The sequence below is a fragment of the Eschrichtius robustus genome, chromosome 8, assembly GCF_028021215.1.
Source record: "Eschrichtius robustus isolate mEscRob2 chromosome 8, mEscRob2.pri, whole genome shotgun sequence".
In the NCBI taxonomy this organism is placed as follows: domain Eukaryota; kingdom Metazoa; phylum Chordata; class Mammalia; order Artiodactyla; family Eschrichtiidae; genus Eschrichtius; species Eschrichtius robustus.
In genome coordinates this window covers 10140240-10152884 of record NC_090831.1, presented here as the reverse complement: position 1 = coordinate 10152884, position 12645 = coordinate 10140240, and the positions used below count along the sequence as shown (strand labels likewise).

Below are 12645 nucleotides of genomic sequence, written 5' to 3'. Positions count from 1 at the left end.
CTCATCACCCAGTGTCAGTTGGGGAAGCTCAGGCTTACAGCGGCTAGTGACCAGCCTGGGGCGGGCCTCTGCTCACTGGCTAGGGCTCCTAGGTCCCTGCGCTCCTGGAATCCACGGAGTTGGCCCGGTGGCGCTAGAGTCTGTAAACCTCCGTATTTTCATCTTGTAGTACATTGAATACTACCGACCTAGTGGAGGCTTATGAGAGCCCGAGAGGAAGCTCATGAAAGAATTAGCACGTGCCTGGTGCGCCGCAGAAGGCGGCTGATAAAGGAGAGCCCTGACTCAGGACAAGCTCTGGCTCTCCAGCTGTCCGCGAACCCGCAGCATCCCCCCAAATACTATGATTCATTCTGTGAACGTGTTCAGAGCTGTACTTTGGGGAACTCTGGGCTAAACCCAGTTAACGTTGCTGGGGGGCGTCTCAGAGCCTTCCTGTGCCAGGGGTCACCTGTCGGAAGCGAGGAGGTTCCCGCTCATCTATCCACAGACCCTCTTTTTTTTTTTTTTTTTTGTAATCTTAGTTTGGCCACGCTGCGCGGCATGTGGGATCCGACCAGGGATGGAACCCACGCCCCCTGCAGTAGAAGCGCGGAGTCTTAACCACTGGGCCGCAAGGTAAGTCCCCATAGACCCTCTTTTTAAAGACTAATCCTTGGCATCTCTCACTGTTCCCGGTTCACAGAGGGGCACACGCGTACGAGCTGAAGGAAGAGAAGAGCCAGCTTACGAAGGGATTGTCAGTTTGCTTTTCCCCAGAGCTGTTTAAAAACAAGCCCATTATCTGCGGGCAGGCCCCATCTGCCGCCAGAGCGGGGCGGGGCCGGCGTGGGGGGAGGGGGAGGGGCGGTCCTTACAGCTGCTGGCCGGGGTTCAGGGAGTTCTCGTCCACCACACGGTCGTACTCCAGCAGGAACTCGTCCAGCTCGCCCGAGTCCCCGAAGGCACCCCACTCGGTGTTGACACACATGCGGCCCTCGTCCCCTTCCACCAGCTCCACGTTCTGCATCTCCTCCATGTAGCAGGCGTTGCAGCCCGTGCCTGCGAGAGGCCGCAGCGTCAGGCCCCACCTGGCGCTGCGCTTCCTGGGATGCCCCCTGGATGCATGGGTGTCATGCATGCCGCAATGAAGATTCGGCTGGGTGCATCACCCCGGCAGGAAGCCCCGTGTGGCCCTGTCTTCCCAGCTTCCTTGAGCCCTCCACCCCCAGCACTCCCTACATCCCCTGGAGCAAAGGAAACCAGCTCTCCCAAGAGCTGGAAGACCTGGGTTTGCTGTGTGACCTCAGGTAGATAAGCCCAACTCCCTGGGCAGTTCCTCTTCCCCAAGAGGGGTTGGTAACACCTACTCCTCCTATTACCTGGGTAGTTGAGAGAAGTGAGGGAAAGAACATGTGTCAGAGTGCTTTGCCAATTAGAGATGGGTATGGGATGTTATGATTTTGTCTTGTCTATGCGCCACCCTTGTGTTCTGGCACTTTCTAAGCATGTGTTTGAGCTTCTCTGTCCCAGGATCTGTTGTGGGGAGGAGGCGGGCACCCAGAGGTGAGTAAGTCACAGTGTGGGCCCTTGGGAGCAGCACACGGGCCACTGCAGGCGGGCCTGGCTAAGGAATTTGTAATTTGTAGGGTCCCATGCAAAGTGAAAACATGGGGTCCTTTGTTCATAAACTGAGAGTTTTCAAAATGGTGACAGCAGAGCTTCAATCTGAACGTGACTGCACACCCCTCAAGCCATCAGGGACAGCAACTCAGTCATGCCAACCTCACACCAGCAGTGGAGCTGCCTGGAATTCGGGCCCAGTGATGCCGGGCCTTCCAAGTTTTTGTGGGGAAAAAACAAAGAAATCCAGACTTTGATGTGGTTTCTCCCAATGTTTAGCTCTTGGTAATTATCATAAACATGTTTCTAAGCACATCAGGGCAGATGCGACCACGTGCCACTCTGCCATCTCTGCTCCAGATGGGGCGAGCCCGAGGCAAGCGGCTGTAGAGCCCAGGTGGTGGTGTCTTGGGGAACCGGAGAGAGCCAGGGGAGCACTGCCAGGGCCCCTGGAGCTCCTGTTTAGGTGTGGACTTAAAGAACTTTCCTATCAAACTCTTAGAGGAAAACATAGGCAGAACACTCTATGACATAAATCACAGCAAGATCCTTTTGACCCACCTCCTAGAGAAATGGAAATAAAAACAAAAATAAACAAATGAGACCTAATGAAACTTAAAAGCTTTTGCACAGCAAAGGAAACCATAAACAAGACCAAAAGACAACCCTCAGAATGGGAGAAAATATTTGCAAATGAAGCAACTGACAAAGGATTAATCTCTAAAATTTACAAGCAGCTCATGCAGCTCAATATCAAAAAAACAAACAACCCAATCCAAAAATGGGCAGAAGACCTAAATAGACATTTCTCCAAAGAAGATATACAGATTGCCAACAAACACATGAAAGAATGCTCAACATCATTAATCATTAGAGAAATGCAAATCAAAACTACAATGAGGTATCATCTCACACCGGTCAGAATGGCCATCATCAAAAAATCTACAAACAATAAATGCTGGAGAGGGTGTGGAGAAAAGGGAACACTCTTGCACTGTTGGTGGGAATGTAAATGGATACAGCCACTATGGAGAACAGTATGGAGGTTCCTTAAAAAACTAAAAATAGAACTACCATACGACCCAGCAATCCCACTACTGGGCATATACCCTGAGAAAACCATAATTCAAAAAGTCATGTACCAAAATGTTCATTGCAGCTCTATTTACAATAGCCAGGACATGGACGCAACCTAAGTGTCCATAAACAGATGAATGGATAAAGAAGATGTGGCACATATATACAATGGAATATTACTCAGCCATAAAAAGAAACGAAATTGAGTTATTTGTAGTGAGGTGGATGGACCTAGAGTCTGTCATACAGAGTGAAGTAAGTCAGAAAGAGAAAAACAAATATAGTATGCTAACACATATATATGGAATCTAAGAAAAAAAAAAAAAAAGGTGATGAAGAACCTAGGGGCAAGACAGGAATAAAGGCGCAGACTTACTAGAGAACGGACTTGAGGATATGGGGAGGGGGAAGGGTAAGCTGTGACAAAGTGAGAGAGTGGCATGGACATATATACACTACCAAATGTAAAATAGCTAGCTAGTGGGAAGCAGCCACATAGCACAGGGAGATCAGCTCGGTGCTTTGTGACCACCTAGAGGGGTGGGATAGGGAGGGTGGGAGGGAGGGAGACGCAAGAGGGAAGAGATATGGGAACATATGTATATGTATAACTGATTCACTTTGTTATAAAGCAGAAACTAACACACCATTGTAAAGCAATTATACTCCAATAAAGGTGTTAAAAAAAAAAAAAAAAAAAAGAACTTTCCATCCGAAAGGTGAGAATGGAAGGAGGAGATGTGAGAAACTAGAGGAGAGGCAGAGAGCAGGCCCGCCCCTTAGAACATGTTCATGCAATTGGAGATGGGTCCTAAGAACACAGAAACCCTCAGGGCTGGCCCTGAAGAGGCCGTGGAAGCAAACAAATTTAATGCTGACTTTCTGGGAACCAGGGCCCAGAGAGTCCAGGGAAATACCCGCTCGCCTGTATGTCCAGTAAACACTCCTCAGTAAACACTCATTGTAAAGCCTTGGGAACTTCTGGGAAAGGCCCTTGGTTGGTGGGAAAGGGCCACTGGGGCCAGTGCTGCCTCCTTTCCTGGTACCTGCCTCCACTTCAGGCAGGGCAGACGGCTGCCCTGGGGTGTGGTAAGACTGTCCAGGGAGGGATGACACCACTCTGGTTTATCCTCTTCCACTTGGACAAATCTGTCCAGGTCGGTCAACTTACCAGATAAGGTGATTTAATTAAATCCTGATGGGCCAGGTGGACGTGCAGCTGGTACACCATCTGAGGCAGTGACTTGTGAGTGTTGAAATGCTTCCTACCAATAAACAGCACCTGTTTATTGGTACACCCAATACCAATATACATTGGTATACTGTCTTTCGGGACACCCCTGCTGCTCCCTAAGACCACCCTGGGCTCCAGCACTTCTGGGGTCCATGACTGGCACAGAGGCCATGTGCAGCCTGCTGAAGACGGGAAGCCTCGGCCCCATCTTTGGTGGTGGCCCAGGCCCCTGGGTCAGGCAGGGAGCGCATCCTTACCCACAATCATGCCAACCTCACACCGGCGGTCTTCGTAGTAGCAGGAGATCATCGTGGCCACAGTGTCGTTCACCATCGCCACCACGTCCATCTCAAAGTCCTGCCAGGAGGCACAGAGGCAGTGGTGATGGGGCTGGGCGGGGGGGGGGGGGGGGGGGGGGCGGGTCTCAGCCTGCTCCAGGCCAGTCCAGCCAGGCGCAGAAGGCAGAGACCCCTTCCTGGGGGGACGCCCAGAAGGCCCTCCCTGGCTTCCCGGCAGGAGGTGGGGAGGGGGAGGGGGCCCAGGGCAGGGGCAGGTGCAGGTGCTACTCACCCCTCTCCGTTTGATGGCATCTCGCAGGAGCCCCACGATGTTGTTCCCTTCTGCTCCTGAGGCCTTGAAGCCCTTGGTCCAGTTGAGAAGGATGCCCTGGGGGGAGAGGGGGGCCTCGGTGGCTGCTGGATGCTGGGGGCAGGCGTGAAGGGACGGGAGCTAACTCGGACCACAGGGATGTGTACCCACTTTATAATTAACCTTTCTTTTAAATTAATTAATTTATTTTTATTTATTTATCCGGCTGCACCAGGTCTTGGTTGCAGCACGCGGAATCTTCGTTGCGGCATGCGAACTCTTAGTTGTGGCACGTGGGATCTAGTTCCCTGACCAGGGATTGAACCCGGGCCCCCTGCACTGGGAGCGCAGAGTCTTAGCCACTGGACCACCAGGGAAGTCCCTGTGCACCCACTTTAAAGCTGAGGAAACTGAGGCTCAAAGCAGCCATATAAGTTCAAGAAGTGTTGGAGATAATTTTCTACCAATATCTCGTATTTCTGCAGGGCTGGGTCCCAGTCAATTTAAGAATGCTTGTGTAGTTAAGCCCAGAGTCGTCAGCCCAGAGTGACGATGAGGTCCAGAGGGGTGCAGCCAGTATAAGAGTGGGGCTCCTCTCCTGTGTGCACCCTCTGCGTGCGAAGGTCCCACCTGGCCCTCAGTGCCCAGCGGGGACTGGGGCTTGGAAAAGCACTGTGAGATGCAGCTCCTGCTACTGCTTCTGCCAGGAGTACTGACCTGGCTTCCTCTCTGACCCAGAGGGCCTGTGTGTTATGTATAACTGTGCGTATGTTTGGATCATTTACACACACATGTACACATGTATGTATATTCAACGTGTGTAGGTGTGTATCGTTGACCTGTGAATATATGTATGATTGACATGTGCATATATGCAAGCATGTATACTTGACATGTGTAAACATGCATGTGTAATTTACACGTTTATATGTATGTATACTTGATATGTATGATTTACATGCATATATGTATGTATGATTGGCATGTGTAGATATATATGAATATATAACTGGCCTGTGTATATATATGTATGTATAATTTATGTATGCATAAAAATATGCATGTACAATTTATGTGTTTATATGAATGTATAATCGACATGAGTGCATGCATGTGTATAATTTAAATGTGCAGTGTGTACATTTATGTGTACATGTGTACAATTCACATGTATAATTTATGTGCATACGTACGTATAATTTACACGTGTCTATGTGAGCATGTGTGTGTGTGTGTGTGTGTGTGTGTGTGTGTAACTGTGACAGGCTAACTTGCCAGCTGGAAGGCAGGGTAGACCCTCAGCCCCGGCACACTGCCACCTCTGCCACAGGCAGCGGTACAGCATAGAGATGACACACAGGTGTGTTGGAGCCTGTTTGCCTGAGTTTGAGCCGCAGCACTGCCACTTCCCACCATGGGCAAGTTGCTACACCTCAGTTTCCTAACCTGTAGTGGGGGTGATAGGCACGCCTCATAGGGTTGTGGGAGGCAAATAGTAAGAATCAGCTAATACGATCATTTCCCAGAGTCTCACGAGAGGTAAGAGATGGAGCCAGTTTGAATCCAAGGCTCTTTCCCAACAATGGGAGCTGCATTTGAAGGCAGCACAGGGCAGAGTTCATGGGTGCCTTTCTCTGGGGTGTCTGTCCATCCGTCCGTCCACCTCCCCCCACCCACTCTACACCTGGTCCCACCTTGTCGATGTCTTCGTGCCTCACAGGAAAGGAGAAGGTGAAGCCCAAGGGCAGCTTCTTGTGCTTCATCTGATGCTTGTCCAGGAAGTCGGAGATGCACTCAGAGATGTAGTCAAAGAGCTGGAAGATGCACACCGAGGTGGCCATCAGCTGCAGAGGCGAGCCTCCTGCCGAGGTGCTCCTCAGCCCTTGCTGAGCCATAGGGCCCCAGGGAAGCGTGGCCTCCGGGCCTACCCTCAGTCCCCACCTCCTCATCACCACTGCTTGTCGGGACTCAGGCCCTGAGCCCTGCCCCATGCCAGAGTCCCGCTGACAGCAGCCCTCGGGACAGGGCAACGCCAGGACGACGGGGTTGGTCCCTAGCCCAGCTGTGCTCTGTTAGCCTGGCCCTCCCAGCTGGACCCAGTGGACTCCAGTCTCAGGCTTTGGACAGAGGCGCATCCCTGGTGATAACTACGATTTCTGACTCCAGCATAGAGTATTCTTTGTTGCCTCCAAGTGTTCTGGCCGCCCCACCCCTGGCCCTGCGAGGACCAGCTGCCGCCCCATTCACACAGGCCTATCCACAGACCTGGGCGTTACAGAGTGCCCTGCTGATTGACTAAGCTCCCTGATGGGCGCCAGCGTTGCTCCACGCCCAGACCCACGGCACGCGGGGGTGTGGCGAGGACCAGGCGGCCACTGGCCTCCTACCTTGAAACCCTGCCCCTCGCGGGGATTGACTCTGGCTGCTCCCCACCTCCGCCCAGGGCTCATTCTACTTCTGTGGTCCTTCCTGAGTCCTCCCCGTGGTCAGATATTATCATTGCAGTCATGCCACTTGGCATACATGCTGGTGGAGGGTGAGGGCGACACGTGGGGTGGAGATAGAACGATGGGCTGTGAGCCTGTTGGAGCAGCGTGTTCTCTTGGCTGCCCTGCCTTGTTCCAGATCCTTCTGGGAAACTGGGCAGGGGTGCGACCTTCCGGGGCCACACCCAGTGGCCGTCCACCTAAGCCTCTCAGCTCCCTCCTCCTCCTGCAGCAGGGTCCCCTGAGGCTGGGCCCACAGCTCCGCCCGCCCCTGGTGGACAGCTGGGCCCTCCCGCCAGGACTAGCCAAGCTCCGAGATCCTGGGTGGTCCTGACCGAGGTCCCTGGCCCCCCAGCCCTAGCCCGAGCTGCTCACCATCTCAGCAGTGCCCGTCATGGCGTCCTCGGGGATGGAGTACATCTGGTGCTTGGTTTTCACACTCCACTGTCCCTCCTCCCCTTCCCCCACCTTCACAAGCATCACCCTGAAGTTGGTGCCGCCCAGGTCCAGGGAGAGGAAGTCCCCGACTTCTGCAGCCACAGAGAGAAGCACATCAGTCTCATGGGCACCGCCTGGCAGGAGCCCCCAAGACTGGGAGAGGAGGAGGGGAAGGCATGGTGGGGGGACCAGAGAGCTGGACAAGGGGCCCCTGATGCCAGACATCTGGGGGACCCCAGGATAAACTGTGGAAAGGGTCAAAGGTGAAGTGGGGAAGTCAGCCGGAATCCCTTGCCTTGGGCTGAAGTCGCCCCCAGCCCAGGGCCCACCTGAAGACCTAGGAAAATGGCCCAGACTCAGGATTGGGCTGGGAGTCCCCCAAATGACTGTGGGTAACCAGTGTCTCATTGTGAGATGAACAAAGCCAGTGTCCCGAGGCCAGAGTGAGCCTGACGGCCCCAGGGCTGGGCCAGCGGAGCAGAGGGTGAGAACTGGCTGGTGTCTGGGGCACAGCATGTTGGGGAGCTGACTCGGGGCTGCTGGGGACAGTCAGGGCGGTTAGGAGGGGGCTGGGGCACTTCTCCCTGCTGGGGCCAGGGGAGAGCTGCCTCTGGATGAGGACCTGCTGGCTCCCATGTGAGCCCCATCCCCGCCCCGCCCTGGACCGCGGTACCTGAGCCTTCCGGGGTGGAGCGCACGTAGGTGGGCAGCATCTTCACACTGGCCTCCTCGTGGGTCTCCAGCCTCAGGCCTCGGTCCATCTCCTCCTGCATCCGCCTCATCACCTTCTTCAGGTCCTCCTCCTGCAGCTGGAACTCCGCCAGGATCTGTTCCACCTGCAAAGGGAGGGAGACGGGGAACAGTTGGGCGGAGGAGGGGCTGTGCAGTACGGGGAAGGGGGACCACAGAGTGGGTGTTTCCCCCACACACCGACGGTCTCCTTTTGCCCCTGGACCCTGGGTCCAGGGTGACCCATCATTTCAAACTACCACAGTTACAACCGGTTGAAAAATTAAGACAGCACAGTTCCAACACCAGCTTCCAAACAAATGCAGCTTGGGGCGTGTTGGAGGGTGAGGGGCAGAGGGCAGACGTGGCACCTCCCTTTGTACCCCTGATCCAGGCCAGGGGAGGAGGGAGGCGCTAACCAGGAGAGTGAGTGAGACACAGGCTGGAAGAGGCCGTCTGGAGGGCGATGGGCAGCTGGCGTTACTGTCTAAAAGATCCGGTCATTCTAGCTCTAGGAATCTATGCTAAGGGAGTTAGTGGGCCAGTGTGTACACATGTTCGTAAGTGATGGTCAAGACACGCTACTTAGAGGTGAAACCAGTTAGTTAGAGGTGTCTGGTGGACTAAAGCATGGCAGTCCATAGCCTGGAAGGCGCTGAGGCCCTCAGAGGGAGGAGAGGTCCCTATACATTGACGGGAGGGAGGCTGGCACACAAAGCTCAGGCTCAATACCGCCATTCCCGTGAGTATGGACGGCCTGGGTTGGGTTCTCCTCCCGCACCCTCTGGGGGAGTGGCCGCTTGCTCATCCCTTCATGGTGGCATGACATTGGACTTAAACACCGTGCCCATGCCCACTAGTCCCCAGGAAGCAGGGACCCTGCTCTGACCTTGCGTGTGGACACTGGTGTGGCCGCCCTTTCCCCTTTGCACAATAGCATGTGTTCATGGAGAGAAGGCCACTTCGATTCCCTATATATTTGACCAAAAAGGAAAGGGAGGATACTCGAATAAAAGCCGTGGGTCCACTCTTCAAAAAACTCATACTCTCTCGCTAGCAGTTTTCCAGGTAAGCTCGGGGGGTGGAGATGCTCTGAATTCCAATCAGGAGACAACAGAGCTGCTTGCCCCTTCTTCCTCAGTTTTTAGAGCACACATTTTGGTGGGGGTCTGGGGAGCTATCACATCAAAGGAAGACAGCCCCTTCCCAGGCCCAGGGGACAGCCCATGACTGGGCTAAGCCAAGCCCAGCTATCTTATCCCCTTTTGCTGGTGATTTTGTTTAGAGATGGGCATGTGGCCCAGTTCCGGCCAGTGTCAGGTGAAGGGAAGCCTGATTTTAGCAGGAGGGGGGCCTTCTGGGAAGGTCAGTGCGCCTCTAACTTTGTGAACACAGCTGTATAAGGGTGTGCTGACCGGCACTGCAGCAGCTATCCTGAACCACGAGGAAACAAGGCTGAAGAGAAAAGGCTGTTAGCATATTATAGATGGCAGAGAAGAGAGACAGAGTGAGCCCAGCCCTGATGACATCACTGATGTGCTGAGCCAACCCTGGACCCACCCACCTCCAAGTGCCGGTTGTGGGAATAGATACTAATCACTTAAGGCCACAGTCAGTCAGGCTTTTAGTTTCCTGCAGCCCAAAGCATTCCTAGTGCATACAGATCCTTACTTAGGAGCAAATTCTCTTACCAAGACCTCACACTTAGAATTTAAATCCAGGGAAGGTCACAAACGGATGGGGCTGACGAAGTCTACGACAAGACACACAGAATCAGACACCAGTGTTTGCTAAGCCATTCTGTAGCTCTAGGGTGAGCTACAGCCCCAGATGGGGTGAGGGTGCAGCCCACCCCAAGGCTGTCCTGGCAGGACATACCCCCAGAGAGGCCCTCATGCTCTGTGAAACAATCCAGGCTGTCCTCAGAGGACCATGCCTACAGCCTGGCCTCATCTCTGTTTCTTTCACACGCTTTCAAGTAAAATGTGCCAGGGAGGGATAGTAACATTAACATTTGCTGAATCCTTCCAATATGCCAGGCTCTGAGCTGAGTGCACTACACAAGCTGCCTTTCATCCTTGACACAGTGCGGGCGAGGGGCCGCCACCCGCTCATCTTCTAGATGCAGCCACATGCAGCCAGCGCACAGAGTGAGGCCAGCACCCAAAGCCATGCACTCAAGGGCCGCTGTCAGAAGTCCTCAAGAGGCTGCCCGGCATCTCTCCCAAAACAGAACTGTAAGACGTCACGGGCTCTTACCAAAAGCGATTCGGATCCTGCAGAGGTCCAGCCCTCAGGCCCCGCAGGGCTCCATCCCCTCCCTCTCCGTCATGGCAGCCCAACCAGTGGCCATGAGCCTGGACTCATGAGGGGCCGTGACCCAATGGCTTCACCCTCTGTGTCCAGGCCCACGTGGGCACAGTTTGGGAAGGGTGCTGGAAGGTTCCGTGGCTGCAGTCCAACACTCCAGGTGGCCACAGGCTGACACAGGCCTCCAGAAACCCTCCCCCGTGGCAGTGGGGAGCGTCCTCCATGGTGGGTGCGAGCCCCTTTCTCGGGTGCGTTGGGGCCTGCAGACACCACAGTTAGCCTGCAACCCTGAGAGGAGGCACTCCGACCTCACCCCCCAGGCTGTGTGTCTAGGCGGACGCCAGTGGGGTTCAAGTCACGGGGCAGAGGTCTGCCTCACAGACCCCGTGGGAACATCCCCAGAAGCAGGCACCATGCACCAGGCCCCGCTTGGGGCATCCCCAGTTCTCCCTTACGCTTAATCCCCCTGGAACCCAAGCATTTTATTATCTCCACTTCCTTTCCAAGGCCACAGATATAGACAGCTCAGAGCTGGCTTTGAACCCAGGCGCTGGCTCTGAGCCCACCTCCCCTTCCTACCCCGCTGGGCTGCCCAGCCCTTCCCGGAGCCCAGGCTGGGTGTCCGTGCAAGCTGGCTTAAAGGTCTTGCCGAGCAGCCTAGGAACTGCGGGGTGCTGCTTGAGGAACCCCAAGAAGCCACCTGTCCCCCCAGGTCACAGAAGAACAAAGCACAGACAGAGCCTGTCCCCCCAGCCCTGCCCCCATAGCTGCACCCCTGCCTGCTCACCAGGAGGTCACAGGACACAGCATCAGGGCTCACGGCTGCACCCAAACATGGTGGGAGGGGGTCTCCTCCCGGAGCAACTCTCTTACTCTCCAGGCAGGGCCACTGCCACCATCTGACAGGGCCACAGCCCCCCAGGACTCCAGCTTCTGGTGCCCCGGCCCGGGGCTTTGCAGAAGAGCCAGACTGCCCAGTGCCCTCTGGCTCTCTGGGGTCCTCCCATCTTGGCTCTCCTGGGATTCTCCAGGAGGGTCTGAAGCTGGCGGGTTGGGGACCCACTTCCCCAGGAGTATGTGGCAACTGGCCCAGGGTCACCCACTGTGTGTACACAGCCATCCAATGGCTGCAGCTGGACCCACGCAGGGCTCATACTGCCCTCCAGGACACTGGGATGGGTTCTGGAGCTCACAGGGCACCCAGCGTTTGCCCAGGGGCCCCATGCCTTGGCCCTCTGGGGCCCTTCCACTGCTGTGCAGGTGTGGGAGGCCCTCTCAAAACCTTTCCCTGTCTCCTCATCTGTCAAATAGAAGCCCCACAGGATGTCCTGCCATCTTTCCTGAGCCCTTGGGGCAGGGTCCCAAAGCACTGACTGGCGTAAATGGGGCAGGTGTCCCCAGCCGAGCCCCACCAGCCCCCGTCATTCCTGCCCAACCAGCTGGGCCCCTCGCACTTTGCTTCCAACCTGTACAGCCCATGGCCTTGTCCAGACCCGTGGCCTTAAGAACTGTCCTCATACTGATGGCTGAGTCCTAGGAGGGGAGGTTCTGCAGACTGAGAAGGGGTGGGTTGGGCTGGGGAAATCCGCCTGGTCTCTGCAGGCACGTTGGCGCGTCTGTTAGCCAAGGGGAGATGGACGCCAAGTAGCAGTTGAATAGTGAGGCCAGAGCGCAGGGGACAGCCTAGCACTGTCAGCTCCAGGAGCAAGTCCCCTAGAAGACACTGTCCCTGGAGACCCCTCCTGGAGACGCTGGACAGTGGGCACTGGGGGGGACCCGCTGCCTCGTAGCCTCCGCACCTCTGTGCCTCCTTCCAAGGGGTCCAGAGCTGCCCCTAACCTCCACTCCACCAAACCACTTGCCCTACCCACACAGGAAGAACCTGCCCCAGCCGTGGCCCCGGGGACCACTCGCCCTGGCTTTGGGGTGACCCTTACCAGATTCAAAGCTGTCTGGGCCCAGCTCCTTGTGGCCTCCATCACCATCTCTCTGAGGGGCCGAAAGGTAGGTTTGCGGGGAGGGGGAGACACTCCTGTCTGCAGAGGCGCAGGGCTGGGCTGCAGGCCGGGAGTCTGAGGCCCACCTGTGCAGGTGCGGGCCGCCTAGCCGGGGAGTTGCCCGCGCAGGCCGCGCAGGGCTTCTGCAGAGAGCATTCAGTGGCTGGCTGTTGAAATACTGTCT

At 55.5% G+C, this 12645-nt stretch overlaps 1 protein-coding gene across 2 annotated transcripts in view; it reads right to left on the bottom strand.

Annotated features, from left to right (window-relative positions):
* GCK (glucokinase) overlaps positions 1-12645 on the bottom strand; it is a 55899-nt gene that overhangs the window by 2567 nt on the left and 40687 nt on the right. Inside the window, exons 3-8 of one of the 2 annotated variants that reach the window (XM_068550307.1) lie at positions 8099-8261; positions 7363-7517; positions 6196-6315; positions 4484-4579; positions 4171-4270; positions 858-1041 (exon numbers count right to left, since the gene is read on the bottom strand). In XM_068550307.1, coding sequence (XP_068406408.1) covers positions 858-1041; positions 4171-4270; positions 4484-4579; positions 6196-6315; positions 7363-7517; positions 8099-8261 — 818 coding nt within the window. Of the gene's footprint in view, positions 1-857; positions 1042-3850; positions 3917-4170; positions 4271-4483; positions 4580-6195; positions 6316-7362; positions 7518-8098; positions 8262-12645 lie in introns of those variants that run through there. The other variant, XM_068550308.1, reaches the window with a different exon arrangement.